Source organism: Phasianus colchicus, chromosome 3 (genome assembly GCF_987193195.1).
Source record: "Phasianus colchicus chromosome 3, bPhaCol1.hap1.1, whole genome shotgun sequence".
NCBI lineage: Eukaryota > Metazoa > Chordata > Aves > Galliformes > Phasianidae > Phasianus > Phasianus colchicus.
Genome location: NC_143438.1, coordinates 18385766 through 18408654, shown reverse-complemented (window position 1 = coordinate 18408654; position 22889 = coordinate 18385766). Strand labels below are relative to the sequence as shown.

At 33.9% G+C, this 22889-nt stretch overlaps 1 protein-coding gene across 1 annotated transcript in view; it reads right to left on the bottom strand.

The window, feature by feature from the left end:
• The window catches only part of LOC116226556 (cadherin-9), a 92015-nt gene that overhangs the window by 21626 nt on the left and 47500 nt on the right, over window positions 1-22889 (bottom strand). The window contains exons 3-4 of the mRNA XM_031589456.2: window positions 19649-19943; window positions 1454-1573 (exon numbers count right to left, since the gene is read on the bottom strand). Of these exons, the coding sequence (XP_031445316.2) occupies window positions 1454-1573; window positions 19649-19943 (415 nt within the window). The remainder of the gene's footprint in view (window positions 1-1453; window positions 1574-19648; window positions 19944-22889) is intronic.

Genomic DNA, 22889 nt, shown 5'->3' with positions numbered 1-22889 from the left:
TTAAATCTACAGAGTTCTCCCTCCCAAAAAGATAGTGAAACAAGACAAAAAAAAAAACAAAAAAAAAAAAACAAAAAAAAAAAAAACAAAAAAAACAAATTCTCTAGTGTAGTAGTTATGGCATTTATATCTGATTCAGAGTTACTGGGTTCTGACTACCATATCTCAGCATGTTAATGAGTGTAACATTTAAAAGAAAAATGGATAAAAATAAAGGCAATCCCCAAATCAAAGATGAGCTCTCAGATATTCCCCAAACTTTCTACTTCTTCAACACCTTGGTTAATGAACTATCATTGTCCTTTTCCCTTGCTTCTGTGTGGTATATTTAAGAAGATGTGGAGAATAAGAAACAAACTTCATTCCACATTAAGAGTAATTCTCCCTTATTATCCTGTAGATATAATGGCCTTAGTGAATTGCAATAAGTAATTGTTTCAAAAGTAGATTAGCCATAATCTGAGTATGCCCATTAGACTAGGAACTTCATGGACTCTGGAAAAAATTTCACTTAAATTTTGGTAACTTATACCAGAATGAATTTGATAATATGCAGATACACGGCAGTGCAATGCATGCAAAGTTTTATGTGTGTTAATATGAACTGTTTCTTTTTTATTTCAGTTGTTTTTTGTTTGTTATTTTGATGTTTTATGGGGCCACAATTTTGTGGCCCATGGTAAAAGTACAGGGAAGAGTGAATGCCTTTGAAACCCAGTACTGTATTAGTATTCTTCTTGAAATTAAATAATAATAATAATAATAATAATAAAGATTGTTCTTTGTTAATAACCAAAGTTATTAACCAAAGTTCACATGAGTCTTTCTTCCTTGTGCTTGACCATTTCCTACATAACAGTGAAAAGGATTTCTCTTCATGCTTTAAGGCCCTAAGTAATGTACTAATGGTTCTTACTTCAATTCTGCTGGAGTCAGAGTATAGCTTCAAATAACTTTTTGTCATAAAATTGTAATTTAACAAGAATCTGTCACAAACTTTTACATATAGTTTATTTACCTCTGGAGATACATTTTTATCTCATGGTCTGAAATTTTCCATGTGTGCATATGCATATGTATATCTACATATGCACATATTTATATATATACATACACTTAAAGATGATCCAGATGAAATCCCAGAAACTGGTGTAAAATAAACTTTAAAAACATGAATTTTTGGGCCCCTTTCAATAATCTACACTCTAAACAATTGACCTTAGAGTTAACAATTGTCTTCCATAAGCCGTGTTCTTATCAAACAATGAAATTATTCTTCCAAAACAATGTTATTTTAACAGAAAATTATACTTTCATGGATTACAACTTGTAAAAAGATTATCTGCTTTATGTCAAGTTGTATCATGCAATATTCAAATAAAAGTGAAAAATATCTTCATCCCTGTATCTACTCTCTGTCATTTCAAAAACCAGAACCATGTGAGTTGCTAACCTGTTTCTGGATCCACTGAGAAATATGGCTGTCCCTGAAGAATACTGTACACCACTTTGGCACTATTTCCGTAGTTGGCATCATCAGCATCTGTGGCTGTCACTTGAATAACAGATGTACCTAAATGGGCACCAAACAAGGAATTAAAGAATTCTAAGAAGGCACACATTTCTTAGAAATCATATATAGTATTTTCAGTACTGGATTCAGTAAAAAGTCAACATCTGATAGATAAATCCAGTATTATCATCCTCAGGCAAAAAGTAAAATAAGTCATACCTTCCCTGTGACTAAAACTAAAATCAGTATCACTTAAACTCCATGATTCAAATAAACATAAGAAATTTACAGGGAATGGCACATGCCAAAAACATGAAAGCACTATTTTTTTTCTTGAAATGAAATAGTTTTTAAGGTAGTCTTTTGGTGTACACGGCCTCAGTAGAGACTGTACACTTAAAAACTAGGTATCTACTATGTGAAAAATACTATTATGACTTTCAAGTTTGGCTTAAAAAATACACTAACTTGATTTTCTGTTTAGAAGACAACCTCAAAATATCTGAAGTCAAACTTAAAAAAATATTCTGTCTCAATCTAATTTTTAAAATGATTTTGTAAAAATTAGTTACGTTTTGCAAAAACATATGATGATGCATTTTTTTCATCCTTATTAAAATTATCCAGCTATCTTGCAAATAATTTCTGTTAAACCATAACTACATTTTTTTAAATAAATATTTATTTTGAATGAAAATTTTTTCCTGAGGTCCTCTGATCATAATGAGAGCATAGGCTATTGAGATTTAAAAAACAAAAAACAAAAAAACAAAAACAAAAACAAAAAAACAAAAAAAACTGAGGCAATTCATTGTGTGTAATTCATGGTTTACAAGCAAATGAAAGCTTTTGTAAATCCCTATACAATAACAGTTAAAATATATTTTTAAATATTATATATATATAAAAAAATCTTCTTCTCAAGCTTTTATTTCTAAGCACTTTGAAAATTGCTTGAAAAATATCAGGATGTATTTTGCTAACCTAATCTGGAGCTGACAAATTTCTGCATAAACGCAGGCAGTCTAACAGCTAAAACTGTAAAGATCTTTAACTTCTTAACAAGGGCTGACTGAGAAAAAGCTCTTTACTGTACTTCTGGGTAAGTATTGTTGGTGTAGCTCACTTTTGTTATTAAAAAAAAAAAAAAAAAAAAAAAAAGCCAAGGGAGCTCAGTCCACTTAAGTGAAATCTCTTCCTATCCTTTTTTTTTTTTTTTTTTTTTTTTTTTAATTTACCCTTAGACACTTTAGATTGGAGTTCATTCCAATAACTTGTGGTCATGTAGCCTTCCTGAGCCATAAAACTGGAAGGTGTTCAGTCACATGAGATGTTGAAATGCATGATTTCTACTTTGGCCATACCAGATATATGAGGGACTAGGGTAAGCAGAAATATGAGAGCATGTTAAGTCCTGTTATGTGTATCTCTTTCCCCATAGTACATAACAAGAGTTTGCACATAATTTTACCTACATCAGAGTAACTGTCCTTTCTATTTCAGGTTATCTGAACTGCATAACTAGAGGATAGGAATACTTCTTTCCCTGCAACAAATCAGTAGAATAAGATTGTAAAAGGGCTTTGTCACAATGCATCAAACACTGAAGAAGCTTTTTGCAATTAATGATCTAGATTATTTTTGGATAGTTATACAGAGGTCGCCTGTGTGCCAAGGGGAACTATAAAAATAATCCTAAGACAGTGAATATTTTGGGACAATTTTATCACTAATACTGTTCAGCTGAACTGTTTATCTGGGTGTAAAATAAGAAGTATTCTTTGCAAAATTCCATAAGATCTATCTGCTTTAAAAAAAAAAAAAAAAAAGCGACAGATAAATTAAAGTTCATGCCTAGTCCCAGTCTTGGGACTGAGACAGAGTATGGTCATAAAAACTGAATGCACATTAACTTTTTTTTCCCCTACTTTCCTGTTCATCTGGAAAAAAAAAAAAACAAAAATAAAAATAAAAAATTAGAATGCTGAAGACTGTTATGGGATAATATTTTCTTTCACCAAAGGCATTCCACGGCCTTAGTAAGCTTTGGGGAGATTTCTGTCTTTCTCTCAGTGGACTGTATATTTTTGTTCGCTGAGTCTCAAATGCCATGAACGAAGGCTGCTAAGGAAAACACAGAAGCTATGACCCTATAGAAAATTTAGAGGTCACTACCAAACAAATCAAGCATATCTGATGTAGATATCATTACAGCTTACAAAATATTGATGTTTTCTTTGATTTATCTGAATTCATGAAGTGATTAAACAGTAGTGTTAAAACACCTACAGTTTGCCAGTAAGCTAACAGTACCACTAAGGGACATGAATAACAGAAACACGTCCTCAGAAAATTTAGTACCAGCAACAATTTGATTTCTTCTCTGCCAACACTATGCTGTGTTAAAAAAGAGAATATTCATGGACTGTAGGCAATGCTTGCATAGCTATTTTTCTGAGGAAGGAATTTTCTCTGTTTCTATGTTTAGAAATCCAAACAGAAAAGGCAATATACTGAAGTAACTCAGAGCTATCTACGAATAAATTGGCAATGTTGTAAAAATGGTTTGGATGTTTTGTTGACCTAAATCAGTTCAGACCTTTGCTCACCCTCACCCAAATGATACCCACAGAATGTGGATTTTCAATTTTTTTTTTTTTTTTTTTTTTTTAATGTCCAGATTAACTCACAAGAAGTCTTTTTCCTCACATTTTTCAGAGAATAAAATACAAACCAGGCTGCTATATTAGACATTTTTTAAGATGATTCTGCAGCTGCCAGCTTGAGCACAGTGAGGAAGAAACAGAACAGAGAATGAAGAAATTAATTTAATCCTAGAGGGTAGGGAGTATTTTAGCTTTTGGTTTTGTTTCTCATCATTCTACACCTTTTTAATTGGCAATAAATTAAATTACCCTTTCCTAAGTACAGGGTTTTTTTTGTCTGTGATGGCAATTGGTGATTATTTTATTTTGACTATTTTCCTTTCTTTCTTTTTTTCCTTTTTTTTTTTTTTTTCCTTTTTTTTCCATTTTTTTTTTTTCCCGTACCCTGCTGAGGAGTAGCGAGTAGTGAGTTGAGAGAGTAGTTGGGCTGGTGTCCAGCAGTTATCCAAGGTGAAACAGCAAAGATACTGGACAAAATGTGCAAATTGCTTCAGTAGTAATCTAAGAAATAATAACAATAATATGTGTTCATGTGTGTTCTTATATCTGTGTGCATGTAAGAATGTGGAGTCCAAAAAAGAAATCTGAATTAGAGAGAATCACTCCTTATCTAGGCCAGTGCCTGAACAGAGTTCCACAGATGGCCAAAACTCATGAAGAATGAGGTATAACTTTGAAAAAGCTGTTGAAGTGAGAATGCTTTTCTGAATTATCCTTGCTGTGTTTGGGGTCTATGTAGTCCTGGGTCCTTGAAAGATTTCCTGTTAAAGGTCTCATAACATGACACCAGAATGTTTTGCATGATGTGTGTACACATCCCACAAAGGATTGCTGTAGTCCAAGAGGTCTTCTATTAAATGAGATAGGTATAACTTTATTTTTATGTAAAATATTACTCTCCAATATGCCCTTGTTCCTGCTTGGCTCAGTTGACATGAATTAAAACAGCTTCTGACAATCAGAAGAATGTATCTGTGTCTATTTGAAAATGTTAATTAGTTGATAACTTCTTTGTGACCTTCATGTTGAACAATAATCTCTATCTTGGACAAAGCAAATGAGCACATTATATTCTTAACACAGTGCATTTCAAGACTCCTCTATCAATGCAGAATCCAAGTGACAGACAGGGCTTTAAATATCATTCAGAATAAGGAAATTTCATTTCCAAAAGGAATTCTGTAGCTTCAAAGTGCATTTTCACTTTCATTCTTTGATTTTTTAATTCTTGGCTTTTTTGATAGAAATATGATTTCAGATAAATTCCAATCTTTGATTACAAGGAAAAAATATATAGTGTTTGGTTTAGACTTTGATCTTCCAATATAAAGTTTGCAAAAAGTCATTTCACATGAAAAAACCAGAAAATGCTGAAAAAAAATATTTTTGACATTATCAGATGGTTCTGATTTTTACACAGAACTTTTTTTTTTTTTTTTTTTTTTTTTTTTTTTTTCCCCTAGCTATGTTCAAAAGAAAGCTCCACTCAAAGCAGAAAGACTGTTTCATTTTCAGAAATAGAAGGCCAGCTGGAGTAAGTGGAGAGGCAGGAAAGACTTTGTTTCCCTAAAGTAGAAGTTCTTGTGCATGCTTCCTGTTTTCAAGTACAATGACAGCCTGTTCTTCATCAAGTTTATTCATGGAGATAAGATTTTAGAGGAGGAGGACAACTTTCACAAACTGAAAAGATTTGGGAAAGGCCTGGAAAATCTCTGCAGTCAAAAGTAAGAATTTTGTTTCACTAAAATCTTACAGAAGATTAGTGGATAGATAGCTTGCTCAGACAGCATGAATCCAAGTACTGTTTTCACCTGGACATTCAATAGAAATCCTGCTACTGTAAGACATGAGTAAAATTTTTATTTTGAGTGAGCTACAGAAATACTGAAATATAGTAAACAACTTTCAGTTTTGAGAGCAGGTTATTCTATTTGAATAGATAGAATCTCTTTGTAGGCAATGTACTGAAAAAAAATTATGAACTACAAGCAGTCATATAGCAATGTCTAGGACTTAAAAAAATATGGATCCATAAAATTTATCACCAAGATCTCGTTAGATCATCAGTTGGAGTGGATCACATCAAATTCCTTTAGGAATAAACACAGCTGAGACCTAACCTTTATGTTTGGCTGGAAAACAAACACTACCTAGAAAGCTGAAGGAACAGGGAATTGCAAAGTGAACTTTGCTCTTTTCTACATGACCCCAGTTCAGGAGAGATTCTGCTAGACTTCTTTTTCTTTGATACAGAAAGGGCCAAAAGGTTAGTAGCATGAAAGATTTGTTAAAGCAAGAGGAACAAAAGAGTATAAGCAGAAAAAGAGGAAGTGTCAACAGGAAAAAATATAAAAGATCCAAAGTTAGAAGAGTAATAAATGAGCATAACTGAGAAAAACAAACAAAACTAACTAGAAGAAATAAGGAAACTGTGGAACTGTACCTAAAGGAACACAGCAACAATAACATTACATAGAAAATTAAGAAAGAACTTAAAATGTGGTTCAGTAATACATAATGAGCCAAAATATGTATTAAAAGCAAACCAACAAAAACAATAACAACAAAACCACACAAAGAAGATGCAGATTTCTTTTTACCCACATAATTATTTTTAATTAGGTAGTAGACTTGAGGTGAAATTTCATTACATTGAATATATGCTGTCCCATATTATCATGTAAATAATCTCACATAATGATTGATCCAGAAGTCAGCTGATGTGCTAACTCCAGTAGATGGGTACTCTACCTTTCATTTGACTGTCTACTGATCTCCCATGGACACACTAATCCGTGCTAGAGTCACTCAAAGTAATTTCTGAGAGATGCAGGAAAACCAAGCTATGATAAGAATAATAGCTTCCTTTCTCAGAAATATTTTCCTTTCACTCTCCTTCCATACCAGTAAGACAAATGAGCCTTACTACTGATTTCCAAAATATGAGTTACTATCCTTAGGCAGCTTTACTTTTGAAAGAATCCCTTGTATTATATAAACATAAGAGGAATATTGTCACCATTTCTTGTGTACGTTGTGTTTTGATGCTTTGGGGTTTTGTTCTGTGCTCCCTTTTCTACAATAAGATCACATTTTAGAGTGCATTATCAGAACTTGCATTAAAGTATGTGCTAAAGATTGCTTGACTGCACAGAAAATTGCAATGTTGCTAAACTACTCTGTCTAATCTTTTGAAATGCCGCATGGTCTACAAGCTTTTGACAGTGAACACAAAACATATACCATTGCAAAATAATGTCTGAAATTGAGCTGGAAAGAATAGGAAAGCTGAACAAAGCCTCTAGTCCTTGCCCTCCTGCTGTTCAATATTTTGATATAGTAACTTTAGTTTTTCTTTGCTAGTAATTGTGACTGCAAAGTGCATCAGCTGCTCTGCATGAGAATTTGAAAATCTTTATGGACAAAATAAGAAGTGGAAAATAGTAAAAAGAATGAGAAATATTTTGAAGTATTGGTGGGTGAACAAAATTGTGGATGTTTACTCTTTGAGGAAGCTATACTTTTTTTCCTCCCACCATAAAGAAAATAATTTCTGAAACAATATTGATGTCATCAAATGACAGTGATAAGAGTAGTTAGACTCTTTCAAGTGTTAATGTTGATTTCCTCTTACACTGCATTTCCTAAAATAATGAGATAAAGTGATCTGTCACCCATAATCAATGAACTGCTTCTTAGAACTCTTACATTTGTTCAGCATGCTTTATGTACGAGTTATGTATGAGTTAGCAGACATTCAGGTAGAGCAAGTATCTTTACTCCAAGAAACGAAAACAAAAAAACCTCACGCCAAACAAACAAACAAACAAACAAAAAACAAACAAACAAAAAAAAAACAATCAACCAACCAAACAAAAAAGAAATAAATAAATAAGCCCACAAATTCATTATTATCATTAAAATTTCTAATCAGAATGAAGATGAAGCTCATCGGCTGTGTGTTTCTGGGTTTGGCCATGTTATGCATGTTAAGTTTTCCAGTTCTAATTAATTTCTAATGAAACTAGTATGTGCAACAAGTAATACCATAATATGCCAGATAATTACCTTAATTATTTCTGTCTGTCTAGAATGCCTTTACAGAGTGCGTGAAAAGACGACTAACAAGTGCCATCCATGGCAAGTCAAACAGTTATTCCATCGCTTAAAAATTCCTTAAAGTTCTGTTTTTTTTTTAAAGGTGAGAGTTGTGAATCTTGCCCATTTTGCCTCACCTTAATTCCTGACTTACTCCAAAAGGAAGAAACAACTTTTTTCAGCTGTTCATATGAGAAATTTGTGAAGAGCTGTCTTGCCCTTGATCCTGGTAGTAGAAGTTGTAGTTCAAAAATGTTACAATACCTTACCTATTTATTAAAAATCCTGATAATGAGTAGCAGTTTCAATCATGTACTCAAGGCTATTTATATTCTCTAAACTATAAAATAATAAAATAATCATAAGGATAATATTTATTGTATTTGTTCTCTACTGTCAAGACCTTCTTCATGAAGCAGATTAAAGAATGCCCTTAATTTAATTATTCATGAAGAGCTTTCTGCTTTACTGTTTTTTTTTTCCCCCTACAAAGAAATTATCTGGGGACCTCCATTAAGTCTATAGTTTAAGTCTTCACTTAAAAGTCAAAAATCAGACCTAAAAGAAACAGGTTTCAAGATTTGTCACTTTTTAGGACTACACTTGAGCTCTGTGGAGAGGGACCTGGGTGTCCTGGTGGACGACAGGTTGGCCATGAGCCAGCAGTGTGCCCTTGTGGCCAAAAAGGCCAATGGCATTCTGGGGTGCATTAAAAGGAGCGTGGCCAGCAGGTCGAGGGAGGTGATCCTCCCCCTCTACTCTGCCCTGGTAAGGCCTCATCTGGAGTACTGTGTCCAGTTCTGGGCTCCCCAGTACAAAAAAGACAGGGATCTCTTGGAAAGAGTCCAGCGGAGAGCCACAAAGATGGTGAAGGGCCTGGAGCATCTCCCCTATGAGGAAAGGCTAAGTGAGCTGGGTCTGTTTAGCCTTGAGAAGACTGAGAGGGGACCTGATCCAGGTCTATAAATATCTAAGGTGTGGGGGGCAAAGTGGCAAGGCCAGACTCTTTTCAGCAGTGTGCGGAGACAGGACAAGGGGAAATGGCCAGAAGCTGGAGTATAGGAAGTTCCGCACCAATGTGCGCAAGAACTTCTTTACGGTGAGGGTGACGGAGCACTGGAACAGGCTGCCCAGGGAGGTTGTGGAGTCTCCTTCTCTGGAGATATTCAAGACCCGCCTGGACGCCTACCTGTGCGACCTGGTGTAGGGATCCTGCTTTGGCAGGGGGGTTGGACTCGATGATCTCTGGAGGTCCCTTCCAACCCCTACGATTCTGTGATTCTGTGATTCTGTGATTCTGTGACTTAGAGTTTCCTATGTATAAGCCTGTACATTTCTATATTTTACACTGTAGTATAGACATATGTGTAACTTTTCAGGAGGATTCTATTTAGCTTCCTGTACTTATCTTTCATTTGCCCTCTCATTTTAATTTTGGCTTTTGTATCTCTTTATTAGATTTTGCAGCTTCTTTACTGTAGATTTCTATTTAGAGGAAGAGAATCTCATGAGTATCTTCAAAATACTTCTGCAATGCAAATAGGTAAAAATCTTAACAGTTTCTAGCCTTTTCCAGCTCCACAGACAAATGTGATCAAAAACTGAGTGTTAATCTCTATTTTGACTATAAAGGTAGTGCTGATGGGCCTGCCTGTGGCAGGGGAGTTGGAGCTTCATGATCCTTGAGGTTCCTTCCAACGCAACCCATTCTGTGTTTCTATGATACTGTTTTTAGACAAAAGCAAAACAATTCTAGAACCTGCATGATTCTATGTTAGTGGCTATAGATGTAAGTACAATGTGTAGGTGTGTGTGTATGTGCAGATAAAAAGCCTCAAAATTAAAGTAAAATTTTAGGAGATCCTAAGTCACAAGAATTTAATGTTATTTTCAGGCATTTCATTTATTTTCAAAAGAGTTAAAATCTCTGCCAAATGATTCACATGCAGAAGTTTTCTTCTTTTTTTTTTTTAATGGTGTTAAGAGACAGGACAAGGAGTAATTGGGCACAAACTCGAACACAGGAAGCTCCATTTGAATGTGAGAAAAAAACTTATTTACTTTGCGGGTAACAGAGAACTAAAACAAGCTGCCCAAAGAGGTTGTGGAGTCTTACACATTTTGGAAATATTTAACAGTCCTTGAGAAGTTTCTTGGGAAAACAAAACAAAACAAACAAACAAACAAACAAACAAAAAAAACTATCTTTATGTTTTACTTTCAAAAGATAGTCATGTGTTAGGATTATTTCAAAAAACTAAGCCTGACATTTTACACTCAGCTGCATAGCATTAGCAACTAAAATGCATACTCAAGCATCCAGAAAGCTGTCTTTGCTTCTAAAAAGGATTGAAAGCTTCTGTGTTTATGAGATTAAACTGAGTGAACATCCCAAAGGCTTACCCTTATGCTTTAAAAGAATAAAAAATGAAATAATACTTCTAAATACAGTTTGTAAATTTGTTTAATGGTGCATATTGACAATTCTCAAGCTGATTTAACTATGACCTAGTCACCTCCAATTCATGACTTAGATCTCTGTGTCCAATTGAGAAATCTCATTCTCATAAATCATTTAAAGGAAGATATTTTGGGGGCACCTAGGATTACTTAATTAGCTTAACTGTATGGCGTGAAAAAAAGCAAGAAAACCTGTGGATTTTTGTGATGTAAATGGAGGTATTAATGCTATCACTTTTATTCAAAGAAACCTATGTTTAGACAACAGATTACCTCTCTATTCTTAATTTGCTTATTTTAATGTTTTCTGTGTTTTAGTTTCTATAAAGGTTCTTGCACACCTATGTTCTATTTAACGTGTTGCTTCTGATAGAGGCATAGGTGTTCCTAATCTTAGCCATTTAAATTCATGCTAGTTATGCCAGTCCTTTGCACAAGCAGTTCAATTGCTACAAGCTCCAATATGGTCATATAAATCAGGTCTCATTGCACTTATTACACTGCAGCCTGTCTTAAAAGAAGCAAAATTATCCGTACACGTAACAGCAGATAAATAACAAAATTTGGTGCCTGCAAACTGGCATCAAGTATAGGATTTGGTATTTTCCATAGCTCTGAAAACACGTGGCTGTGAATAGTAATTCATTTTTTTATTAAATGCTGTATAAAAGACATACATTTTTAAATATACTGGCTGAAGCAGCATGGCTGCTCCTTTGTGTTTTCAGAATGTCATTGAGATTTCTACATTTTACTTGTGGGGCCGTGATAGATGGAAGGACCTTGATTGAACACCCTATCTAAAGGAAAACATCACTAGATATGCAGGACATATCCTACTGTACTGTGCTGCAATGTGAGAAGAAGCACTGCTGTCAAGGATTCAGGCCCATTAGGCTTTTGTTCAGAGATTGGAGTGTTACGCTGAAAAACTACAGAAGTAAATGGAAGTAAAATGGACACATCAAACAATTTTGAGTGTGAGTATGATGCAAGTAATTTTAATACTAATTTCAATCTCTAGTCTTGAGCTTACTCTTTTTTTTTTTCTTCTTCTTTTTTTTTTAATGTACATAGACAATGGGAAATAATAAAATGGTTGCAATAAAGTAGCCAGGTGAATAGTATTGTACTGAATAATTTCAAAGAGAGATAAAAGGAAACTACATTTAGTTTAGAGCAGGACTGAAAATTCCCCTTGGCACAAAGGCTGTCACTCTGAGAAATGTTCATTGCTGCAGCAGCAGATGAACTTATGTAGTCTTCCTTTGACTGGTGGGAAATTGAAATATACAGAGATTAAAGTTTTCATTGCATCTTCTAAGTGTAGGCCAGACAATTTACAAAGCCTAGAGCCCTATGAAGTTCTTTAAAATTTGTCTATTCTACTAATTGCTGCATGAGAACTGCCCTCATCTTATGTCTTCCTATAAGAAATAACTTAGACCATGAAAGATGAGCAGATGGATGCATATAGGAGCTTAGGGGAGGTTAAAAAATTCACAGTGAGTTGGCAGCAGCTCAATTTTCACAGAAAAGATATATGAAAAGTATCTATGCTTCATTGTGTTTAAAGCAAGAGCCAGTTACCTTTCCTTTCTGACAGCAGTTCTACAAAAGCCCTATTTCTAGCACCAAGACAGTTATTTTTCGTAGGGAGTTAATAGATGGCTTTGGTTTTCCCCCTGCATTCCTTGCGAGGGAAGACGTGGTATCCCTGTTGTAGTATCACAAGGAATCACAATAAAATAAAATAATGTAACAAAAACATGTAAAGAAGATCTAAGGATTTGGTAGACAAAGAAAATGGAATAGATCAATAAATTTTTAGTTTATTTGTGAAGCAGCCTCTCCTGTTTTTCCTGCTTTATTTTTTACTTGCGCACTCCAGTCACTTCATGAGCACAGTTTCTGGCACAAATCTAACCTTATGTGAACTGATCTAGGGAACAAAAGTAGTGAAACTAGAAGTGAGGCTGAATTAATTGATTTTGTCTGATGATTAGCTCTTTAAGTTTTATTTTTTATTTTTTTAGTTTAGAGAGCAGATGAGGCATAAGTCAAGCAAATTAGGAGCAGAGATACAGTGAAAGAGTTGCTTCTGTTGCTTATGTCTTGAGACCTCCTTATCTGTAATGTGAAAATGTTTTGTACATCGTAAGCTTGAGAATGATTTAAATTCTTCAGAGGCACTGATTTGAATCTTATTAACACTGATTTTTGTCCCTCATTTTTCTGGATATGCAGTGCTTTTCAGTTCTTTCAAATGAAACAGGAATATATTCCACAAAAACTGTAAGGGAGCAATGATTTCTCTGATGATTTACAAGGAAATTTTCCAAAATTTATAGAAGGTTTTATTTCAATTTTCTCTCTACCTTCGTATACATACACATATATATCCCAACAGTTCTCATATACTGTCCTACCCTTGTAAGATTTATCTTCTTTATTACTTCTTGTACATATACTTATAAGGAAAAATATCCCTTTCAACAAAACAAAGAGGAAAATATGAAATTAATGTTTCTTAAAATAAATGATAAGTATGTAAATTAGGATAATATGTAAGCAAAAACATAGTATTGCAGGTTAGCAAAACAGTTTTAGTCAGACTACAGCAAAATCAAGACAGTCATCCATACATTTATTTATAAGCATCTGAAACCGGGAAAAAGATGCAGAGAGAAAATATAACTGTTTCCCGCTGAAAAATGGAAGAAAAAAATGCTTCCATTAAGACGTTTATACAGAGCTATAGATTAATGCTTACTGACATGAGCAAATTCTAAAATAGAAAATATGATGGTTACTGTATTTTGTTCAGTTTTTTTTTTTCTTGTTGTTGTTGATGGTTTTGTCTGTTTGTTTGTTATGCTGTTCTGTGCTTTTTTTTTTTTTTTTTCTTTTTTTTCTTTGATAAACTACAAGTTCCATTTGGTCTTGTAAGGTATTTCAATATGAAATAGCAAACTGTTTGTGAGAAATGCGGTTTTATGATTATATGACACTGAACAAGCAATGTAACTAAAATAAATATCAGAATGTAGTCCTATTAAAAATCAATTGGTAACTGTGATACTTAATATTATAAATAGATAATACAGAAAGGGTGAACAATGATACTGGAATTTCTAAAACAACCATTGTGTAATTGAAGTTGCAGTACACAGAGTACAGCAGTAAAAATGACAGTATGATCCTGTGAGTGTTCTTTCATTTTGATCTGTCTTTTTCTGTTTCTCTTTGCATTTTTATATTATGCAAGTATCTTTAATTTAGAATAGCTGTTAAATACAAGGCATGCATAAGCTTGCTGTAATCCTGTATGCTTGAGTCTAGAAGGGTCATATCTCTATTTCATGTATAATATCCCACTATCAAAATCACTATCCAGCATTTCAATAAATGTAATTTCATGAGAAAATGTTCGATTTTAAGTTTAACCATTTAAAATGTGGCCCTCCCCCCTCACAGATTATACAAATCTTATCACACAGAAATTCTGAATGGGGAAGTGTCTTTCTTCAGATCTATAAAATCCAGAAATTAGCAGTGGACTTAAGTATGGAGAAATGAATGCTAAACTAAATTAAGCATTATCCCTTCCCTTAATAGGATCAATTGAAACACAAAAATGTTTTGGAAAATACTAATGAGCCATAAGTTAAAGACTTTTAATCAGAAAAAAAATTGTAAGCCTTACACATTAATATTATCAGGGCAGGTACAGGAGAGCATAATAATAATGACCCAGGACTCAAAAGGGATTTTAATCCACAGAACATCACACTAATGTCTTACAACTTAAAATTAAGAACTTTTCATTTTCTGAGAAAAGTGGCTGTCATAGTGAAGTGTGGGGAGGTTGTTTTATTTATTTATTTTTAGTTGTTTCTTTTTTGTTGATATTCAGCATTTGTATAGGCAATTACATTTTATTTAGACAAATACTTAGATCAAATTTTGTACTGGTGTAGCATGTGTTTGGCCCTTTATGGACTGTTTTTGATGAAAGCCTCAAAGTTGAAATCAATATATTTCAATCATGTACTATACTTTTTTGTTTACATAAAGAGGGAATGAATACATAATTCTCCAGACACATAACAAGTATTTGTGTTCTTAGAAGTTTCCACCTATCTTATTTCTAAAACATAGCCAATTCAGAATAAATACATCATGCTCAAAATCTACCTGCTCCTCACTGTGACCAAGATTTCATCTTACTGTTTTGATATTATATTAATTTTAAATGTTGAACATCTTGTGTGAATATCCTGTTTTCCTATACTTTCTGTGTTTTTTTTTTTTTTTGATTAACCTTTATTGTTCTGTCTAGAGTATTTTTTCTCATTTTGAAATTATTTTTTATTAAATCAATTTACCTCATCTGACATAAATCTTAACAATCCGAAATTCTTTTACTATTCTATTTACAAACATATCTACAGCAGTTATTAATCAACAGTTCTTCAGTATAGTAGCGGACTTTTATAAGAAATTCCATGTTACTGAGTTTTAGAATCTCTTAAACTTTCTAATTTAATTTTTTAAGTTAATATCACTGTGAGCATTTAGCATGATCATTTCCATAAAAGCTATCTGAAATTAAACTGTAGTCAGCTCACTTCACTAGTTTTGATTGCTTCTAGAACTAAATTTGCTGCACAGCATTTTAGGTATACCATGATGCTGCTGGGGATATGACTGGATCAGATATAAGCATAGCCAAGTTAATTTAAATGCAGCTTGATGGCTGCAGTGCAGATACTGCAGCACAGGATCAGCATAAACTAATGCACAAATAAGCATTCATCCCTTCTGGACTTGGATAGGCTATGCCGAAAATCCATGTTACATTCTCACTCTTCTTACTATTAAGCAAGTCAAACATGAGTGAGTTTTACCTACTGGTACTGAAAATCACACATTCTGTCGGAGGTGTTGGCTTATTTTTTCCCTTGTGTGCTCTAGATCTAACTATTCCAAGAAACAGTCAGTAACACAGTGAGAAGTATGTAGTATGATATAGAATTTGAATAGCAGATACATGAGCATATGGAAAATAGTTAGTGGTGATTTCAGTTCAACTGCTCAATCACAATGACATTTTTCTGAACATTCAGAAATATCTGCAGTCATTGTGGTTAATTTTACAAAAAGACTATAGATTTAATATTTATATTTTAAAAATCTTTAGATGTAAGACACAAAATTGATAGAAAGAAGTCAACAGTAGTAAGAAACTGAAAACTCCACAAAAAATTTTTACCTCATCATTGTGAGTGCATTTGTGTCTTAAGATGTATAGTGTATTTCTGTAGTTCTTCCCAGTCAGAAAAACAGTCTGATTAAGCATGCAAGGATCTGTTTATACATAGTTATAAAAAATAACAGTCATCATCCTGAGTATTTATAGCGTGTAACACAGTTCTACGCTGAGTTTTTTATTCTGTATGTTCTCTGCTAGAAATTCTGGATTTTGTATTTCAATTCTTATTCTCTTCATTTGTTATAGAGGGTCTTAAGGAGGCACCTAATTCTTTCTTCAAAAGCATGGGTGTCCAACCTTTCGGCTAGCCTGGGGTGCACTGAGTGAAGAGGAATTTTCTTGGGCCGCATATAAAATATATAATATATTAAACCTATATAAATAACAACGCCTCCTTTATTTTTAAATATTTTTATTAAAACATAAAAAATGTAACAACAAAAACTTAAAGTTAGTGGGATTGTGTTTTTGTGAAACTAATGAATGCATTAAATTATTTTATGAAATAACACAGCCAACTTAAACAAGAAAGCTTGTGTGTCTGCTTAATAACAAAACCCACATGTCTTTAGAGGCACTCACATGTGTAAGTGGGTTGAAACTTAGTAATCATTGTTTTCTCACTCAGTGGCACAAGAGTCGTAACATGTAATATTTGTGAGTTTCAGTTCAACCGAGTGTGTGTGGAGGGTGCAAGAGGCAGAGTTAGCACTGCTCTGCTCCCAACCCTCTATAGCATACCACTGTTGCCTAATGAGCCCATATTCAAATTATGCTCAGTAGATTCATGAAAAATGAAAAATATTGCTAAAAGTCACATCATAATGTTAAAATTTGTGAGGCCACATTGCAAGCTGCCCAGGAAGACACAGGTTGGATAAATATGTTCTAAAGCCTTTAATCTTCTTGATTTTGCACTTCTTGCACTTTTGTTATTTCAGTCTTTTCTTTCTCCATTCCATTTTCACTGTTTTCTGATCTTCCTTTTCAGACATACTACTTTTCCTAACTACAGCAACCCTATCAAGCATTATTCACTCTATAATACCTCAGGGCTGGTTGCTCTTCTGTCACCATTTATTTTACATAACTCTATGACACTAAGATTCATTTTAAATTCTGCAGTTCCAGAACCTGTTTCCATACCAAATTTAGCTATTGGACACCTATCTCATTTACTAATAGCAGTGTGTGACAAAAACTCTCAAGAGATTAAGTGTTGAGGTGTAAGTAATTTGATTGCATTACTGACAATTGAAAATTCTGAAAATTTGGAAAATTGGAAAAGATTTTTCTGTTTGCATTCATCTTTAAAATAACTATTTTAAGACTCTTCACATTACACGTAGTACTGTAGGAATTCCATTGTCATTATTATAAAAGTGTCAGGTTACATTATCACAGAATCATTGAATCATAAATTTGGGTTGGAAGGGACCTCAAGGATCATCAAGTTCCAAACTTTTGCTGAAGGCAGGGCTGCCAACCTCTAGATCAAGTACTAGATCTGATTGCCCAGGGCCCTGGTCTTGAACAGGATGGGCATCCACAACCTCCCTGGGTGGCCTATTTCAGCACCTCACTACCCTCTCTCTGAAAAACTTCCCTGATATCTAATCCAAATCTCCCGTCCTTCAGTTTAAAACCATTCCCTTTGTCCTATCTCTATCTATATAAAAAGTTTATTTTTCTCCTTTTTATAATCTCCTTGTATGTACTGGAAAGTTCTTCGTAATGAGTTCTCCCCTCAGCCTTCCCTTCTCCTGACTGAACAAGCCCAGCTCCCTCAAACTCCAGAGTTGCTCCAGCCTTCTGATCATCCTTGTGCTCTTCCTCTAGATCCTCTCCAAAATCTCCACATATTTCTTTTGCTGGGGGCTAAGACTTGAACATACACTATTCTAGATGGGACCCCACAATGGCAGAGAATAGGAGGACAGTCACCTCCCTAGTCCTGCTGGCCACCCTTCTTTTGATGCAGCCCAGAATATCATTGGCTTTCCAAGCTGAAGTGGATACTGTTGGCTCATATTATGGTTTTCATCCACCAGGATCCCCAGGTCTTTTTCCACAGAGCTGCTTTCAATGAGTTCTCCCAGCTTGTACACATATCTGGGATTACCTTGACCCAAGTGCAAAATCTTGAACTTAGGTTTGCTGAACGTCATAATGTTCACAAGGACCCACCTTTCAAGTTTACCAAGGTCATTCTGGATAACATTCCTTCATTCTATTATATCATCTGCACTACCCATTATGGTGTCATCAGCGAACTTGCTGAGGATACACTCAACCCCATAATCTATATCACTGATAAAGGTGTTAAAGTGCATTGGTCCTAATAAGAATGGAATGCTGGGGGACACCACTCATTACTGCTGGCCTCCATCTGGACATACATCCACTGACCACAACCCTTTGACTATGTCCTTCCAACCAATTTCTTATTCACCGAAAACTCCACACTTCAAATTCACGTGTCTCCAATTTAGAGGTAGGGATGTGATACAGGATCATGTCAAAAAACCTTGCACAAGACCAGGTAGATGACATCAGTTGCCTTTCCTTTGTCCACTCATGCCATCCATCACAGAAGGCCAATTGCACTCGGTGATAATAATTAACTTCAGGAAATTATTTTTGCAAAGGCCCATATTGGTCACAAATATTCATAGGTGCTTTTTTTTTTTTTTTTTTTTTTTCTGTCAGAGAAATGACATAATCCAGGGCTGATTTTGCAAACCATTACACTAATTCATGATAAGTAAATAACTCTTGAGATATACCTTGTTCCCCATTGTCCCATGTATTTTACACTTACTCATCAGAGAGATTGTCTCTACTGTAAACAATTCAAATACATAGATGATCATTATTAACTCTAATGAATATGTGATTGTGAATACTATCTGTGATGCTATTATTTCTACAAAGCTCAAAGATTTATTATACTTTGAGGCTATATTTCTCACCCAACTTCTAATGGAATTCCACATCTTTCAATGCAGTTGTGAATTACTTTAATCTAGTTTTTTTGTTGTTTTTGTTTTTTAATATATTCATTTAACTAACTATTTATTTGGGAAAGATGTTCATATGTTTAGTATCCTAAAAAAAATAATAATAAAATAATAATAATAATATTAATGTTGATAACAAAGAAATAAAAGCAACAATCCAAAACCAAATCCTTCAGTACTTTAGCAAGATATTTTGCATCATTTTGGTACACAAATTGATTTGAATACTTACTTCCTAAGAGTGGCTCATGTCTAAAGCTACAAAAAGGTTTGGTAGATTACACATTATAAATATAATGAAAATGCATTTTATAGAAATGACATTCACAGCTGTGACAAAACTGATAAGACAATTATATATCTTACATTCCTTGCAGGTCCAGTGGGCTTAAAAGAGCAAAAGAGTAGCTTATAATGTGGAAAAAGGATTTAAATGTGGATGAAGATTAAACAAATAAATAAAAACATGAATCAATCATTTCTGTTACCCTACTGACAACAGAATTTTTTCCTTGGATGTTTACAGGAACTAAGTATCTCAGATAAGAAATTATTTGCAAGTTCCAAATCAGCCCAAAAATGTTTGGATTCTACATAAGGATAATTTTTTACCTACCAACTCCAGACATCTCCGGGATACTGGCCGTGTACAGATCCTTGGTGAATTTTGGTTCATTGTCATTGATATCGTGGATTTTAATGATAAATTCAGACTCTGGCTCCACTTGTCTTCCAGACTTTCTGTCTATAGCCTTGGCACGTAGCACATACAGGGACTTTTCTTCTCTGTCCAATTTCTTTGCAGCATGAATATCTCCTGTATTTTCATCTATAATGAACAGACTGCCAGCCCCATCTCCTGTTAATATGTATTTTAAATTTCCATCTCCTTTATCTTGGTCAGTGTGTAGCTTCAGGGAGGTAGAAAAGAAGAATTCTATAAATATATGTATTGTTATTACAGACCAAATCATTCAGCATATATGAATAAGTCTGTACAATCTTGACTGTAATTGGGGTCAGCAGTGGTTATCTTCTGTTTCACTGTTGAAAAAATTACAAATTTGAGACTCAGTCATACACACACAAAAAAATATTTCTAAACAAATCTGTAAAGACATGAGGGAATATAGAAGATGATGTAGTAATGTTCAAAATTAAACCTTAAAAGATAACAGTTCTTTCAATAGTCTATCAAGAAAGTGACAGTAGTCTCCTTATTGAAGACTTTAAAGATGAAAGGGAGTGTAAAATCCTCAAGTTTCTATTTGGAGAATAAATCTTATTTTCCCATTTGTTGACTGTTGATGATGCACTCTTGCATTAGTATCTTGTAACAAGGAATAGATTTTAAGGATTACAGCTTTTGAACTTCCCCAAATCACCTATAAGTGTTTTGGTTTAAGCAACTTATGTTTCTAACATACTTTTTCTGAAAGATCTTGCCTCAGTTAATTACTAACTTCCTTCTAGTCCTCTCCATATGGGTGAAATAATTCTCAGGAACACTAGGAGGTAAATTTTCAAAGCATCGAGTGGAATTTTACAGGTTTTTTCTTACTCCACTTCTCCATAAGAGTTCAAAACAGTATACTTGTGAGCTTAGAGTTACTGATTACTTACTGTACAATATCATTGTGAAAAAGCACTTCAAAACAACAGCCAAAGCAAGTCCTTGAGGCTTTCTCAGATTTTAGAAATTCTGATACAATGCTCTTTTCTTGAATTCTACTCCTATAATTGCATTTACAGGGACATACTCATGCTTTTTAAGATTATCTGCAGTACATTTTCCTCAGATATATGTTTACAGCCCCTTTTGACCACAGCTCAGTAGCCTGAATGTTTTTCAAATATGGATAGAAAGAATCCAGCTTTTTTTTTTTTCTTTTCTCTGAATAGAATATAGTATGTCACCCACCTGAAAATATATTATTCAGTATCAGTAAAGGTTTTACTCTAGATTGTCAGTAAAGCCAGAAAAGTTTTTTTTTTTTTTTTTTTTTTTTTTGCCATTTTTTTTCTCATTTCTCTATATCAGTCTATGTTTATCTCTGTGTTTCATAGCTGAACCACTGCATCTTTCCAATACTTCACCTGTATAAAGGGTGATCGTGGAGGATTTTGTTAAAATTCCTTCACTTTGATTTTTTTCCCACTGTTTTTACACTGTAACATAACACTATTAACGCATGTGAGCTGATTATTCTCTTGTTCTTTTAGAGGAAAGACTGGATGATATGACTATCTATCTGAGCAATTTTGATACCTACTGTATTCAGTCTACTTCTGTAATAAATCTCTATGAACATTCTTAAGGATTAAATACAACATGTTTGAAGAATGTAATACAACATGCATATAGCACTCAAAAAAAAATCCCCAGTGGCAATTTGCCAGCTCTAAGGAGAATACAGAAAAATTAAATTTAAAGACTGCATCTTAGAACAGAATGTGGAGTATTATGTAATTAACAAACAGAGGTCATTAAAAGCATTTGATTATGAAACCTGACCTTGTTTCCAGGGCAAAGGAAAAAAAAAAAAAAAAATCAAAGTAGATTTATGTGTATATCAAGTGCAAAATACAGTGTATTACTTTTGGTCAGATGATTTTGTCTTGCGTCATGCAGCACAATTTCTGTGCACTAGGAAACACTACACATTTATTTGTGAGATGTTCCTCACTTGTGGCATGTAACTTTCATTTATTTTCTTGAGGTAGAACCTTTTCAAAATATGCCAACAAGAGCTGATGCTGTGGACTCAAAGAGCGATCCTATGGAGAAGTAGAAGGAAAATTATCCCGTGTTAGTGTCAGATGGAGAAGACAACATGAGGGCTGGAGATAGTGTTGTTGAGGTTGTGGCCTCAGACAAGCTTACATCCTTTTCCTTTCTTAATGTTACTTAAACTTATATATATGTTCAAATGTGGTTACTGATATAAATTTCTATGACTTGTTATACAAATTAAACTAAATTCTGGCCTACAGGTAATATCTCCATAGCAGTCTGCCTTGAAAACTGCATGTGAAGGGACTTATTATCAGGAGTCTTGGTCTTGAAGTCTCAAGAATATGGTTTGTCCAGAGACACTGGAAGTTTCCCACTTTTCAAAATAAGCAACAATTTCTGGAACAAAATATTTCACAATTCTGAACAAGGAAATGAAAAGGGGAAAAAAAAAAAAAAAAGATAATGCTGTGGATTAACCTTGCAATCAGCTAACCACCACACAACCTTTCACTCTTCTAAATAGAATGAGGGAGAGAATTGGAAACAATATAGAACTCATGGGTTGAGATAAAAACTATTTATTAAGACAGGTAATAATGTAGTTCAGATCTGAATAACTGTTAAATGTTTCTTGCAGGCATCTCTGCAACCTAAAGAATCTTCAGAGAACATAAAAATGACCTTAAAAACAGCGCTTTTCATAATAAGAATCCAAATGCAGCTATTCGAACAAACTCTTTCTAGATCTAGAGATCTGTTCATCTACTCAGACTGATCCCTTGTATCAAAAGAAGATACATGTAGATAGGTAGCAAAAATCCAGACTGTGAATGTAAATAGTGTTAGCTTGCCAAACTCATTTTGATTGTTCATTTGAACAATTCTTTTGGTAATCCAGAATCAACAACCTTTTGCAGTGGGGCAATGATGAGCAAGTAGTAGTAACAATTTCTAATTCCCTTGAATGTTTTATTTTAACTTAGCATTTGATGAATTTTGATTAGGCTGTGATATAAATTTGTGGCATTAGAGTTTGTGAAAAAAATAGGTTTATTTCCATATTATTATTATTATTAATAATAATAATAGTGAAAATCAAAACATCTGATATGCATCTGAT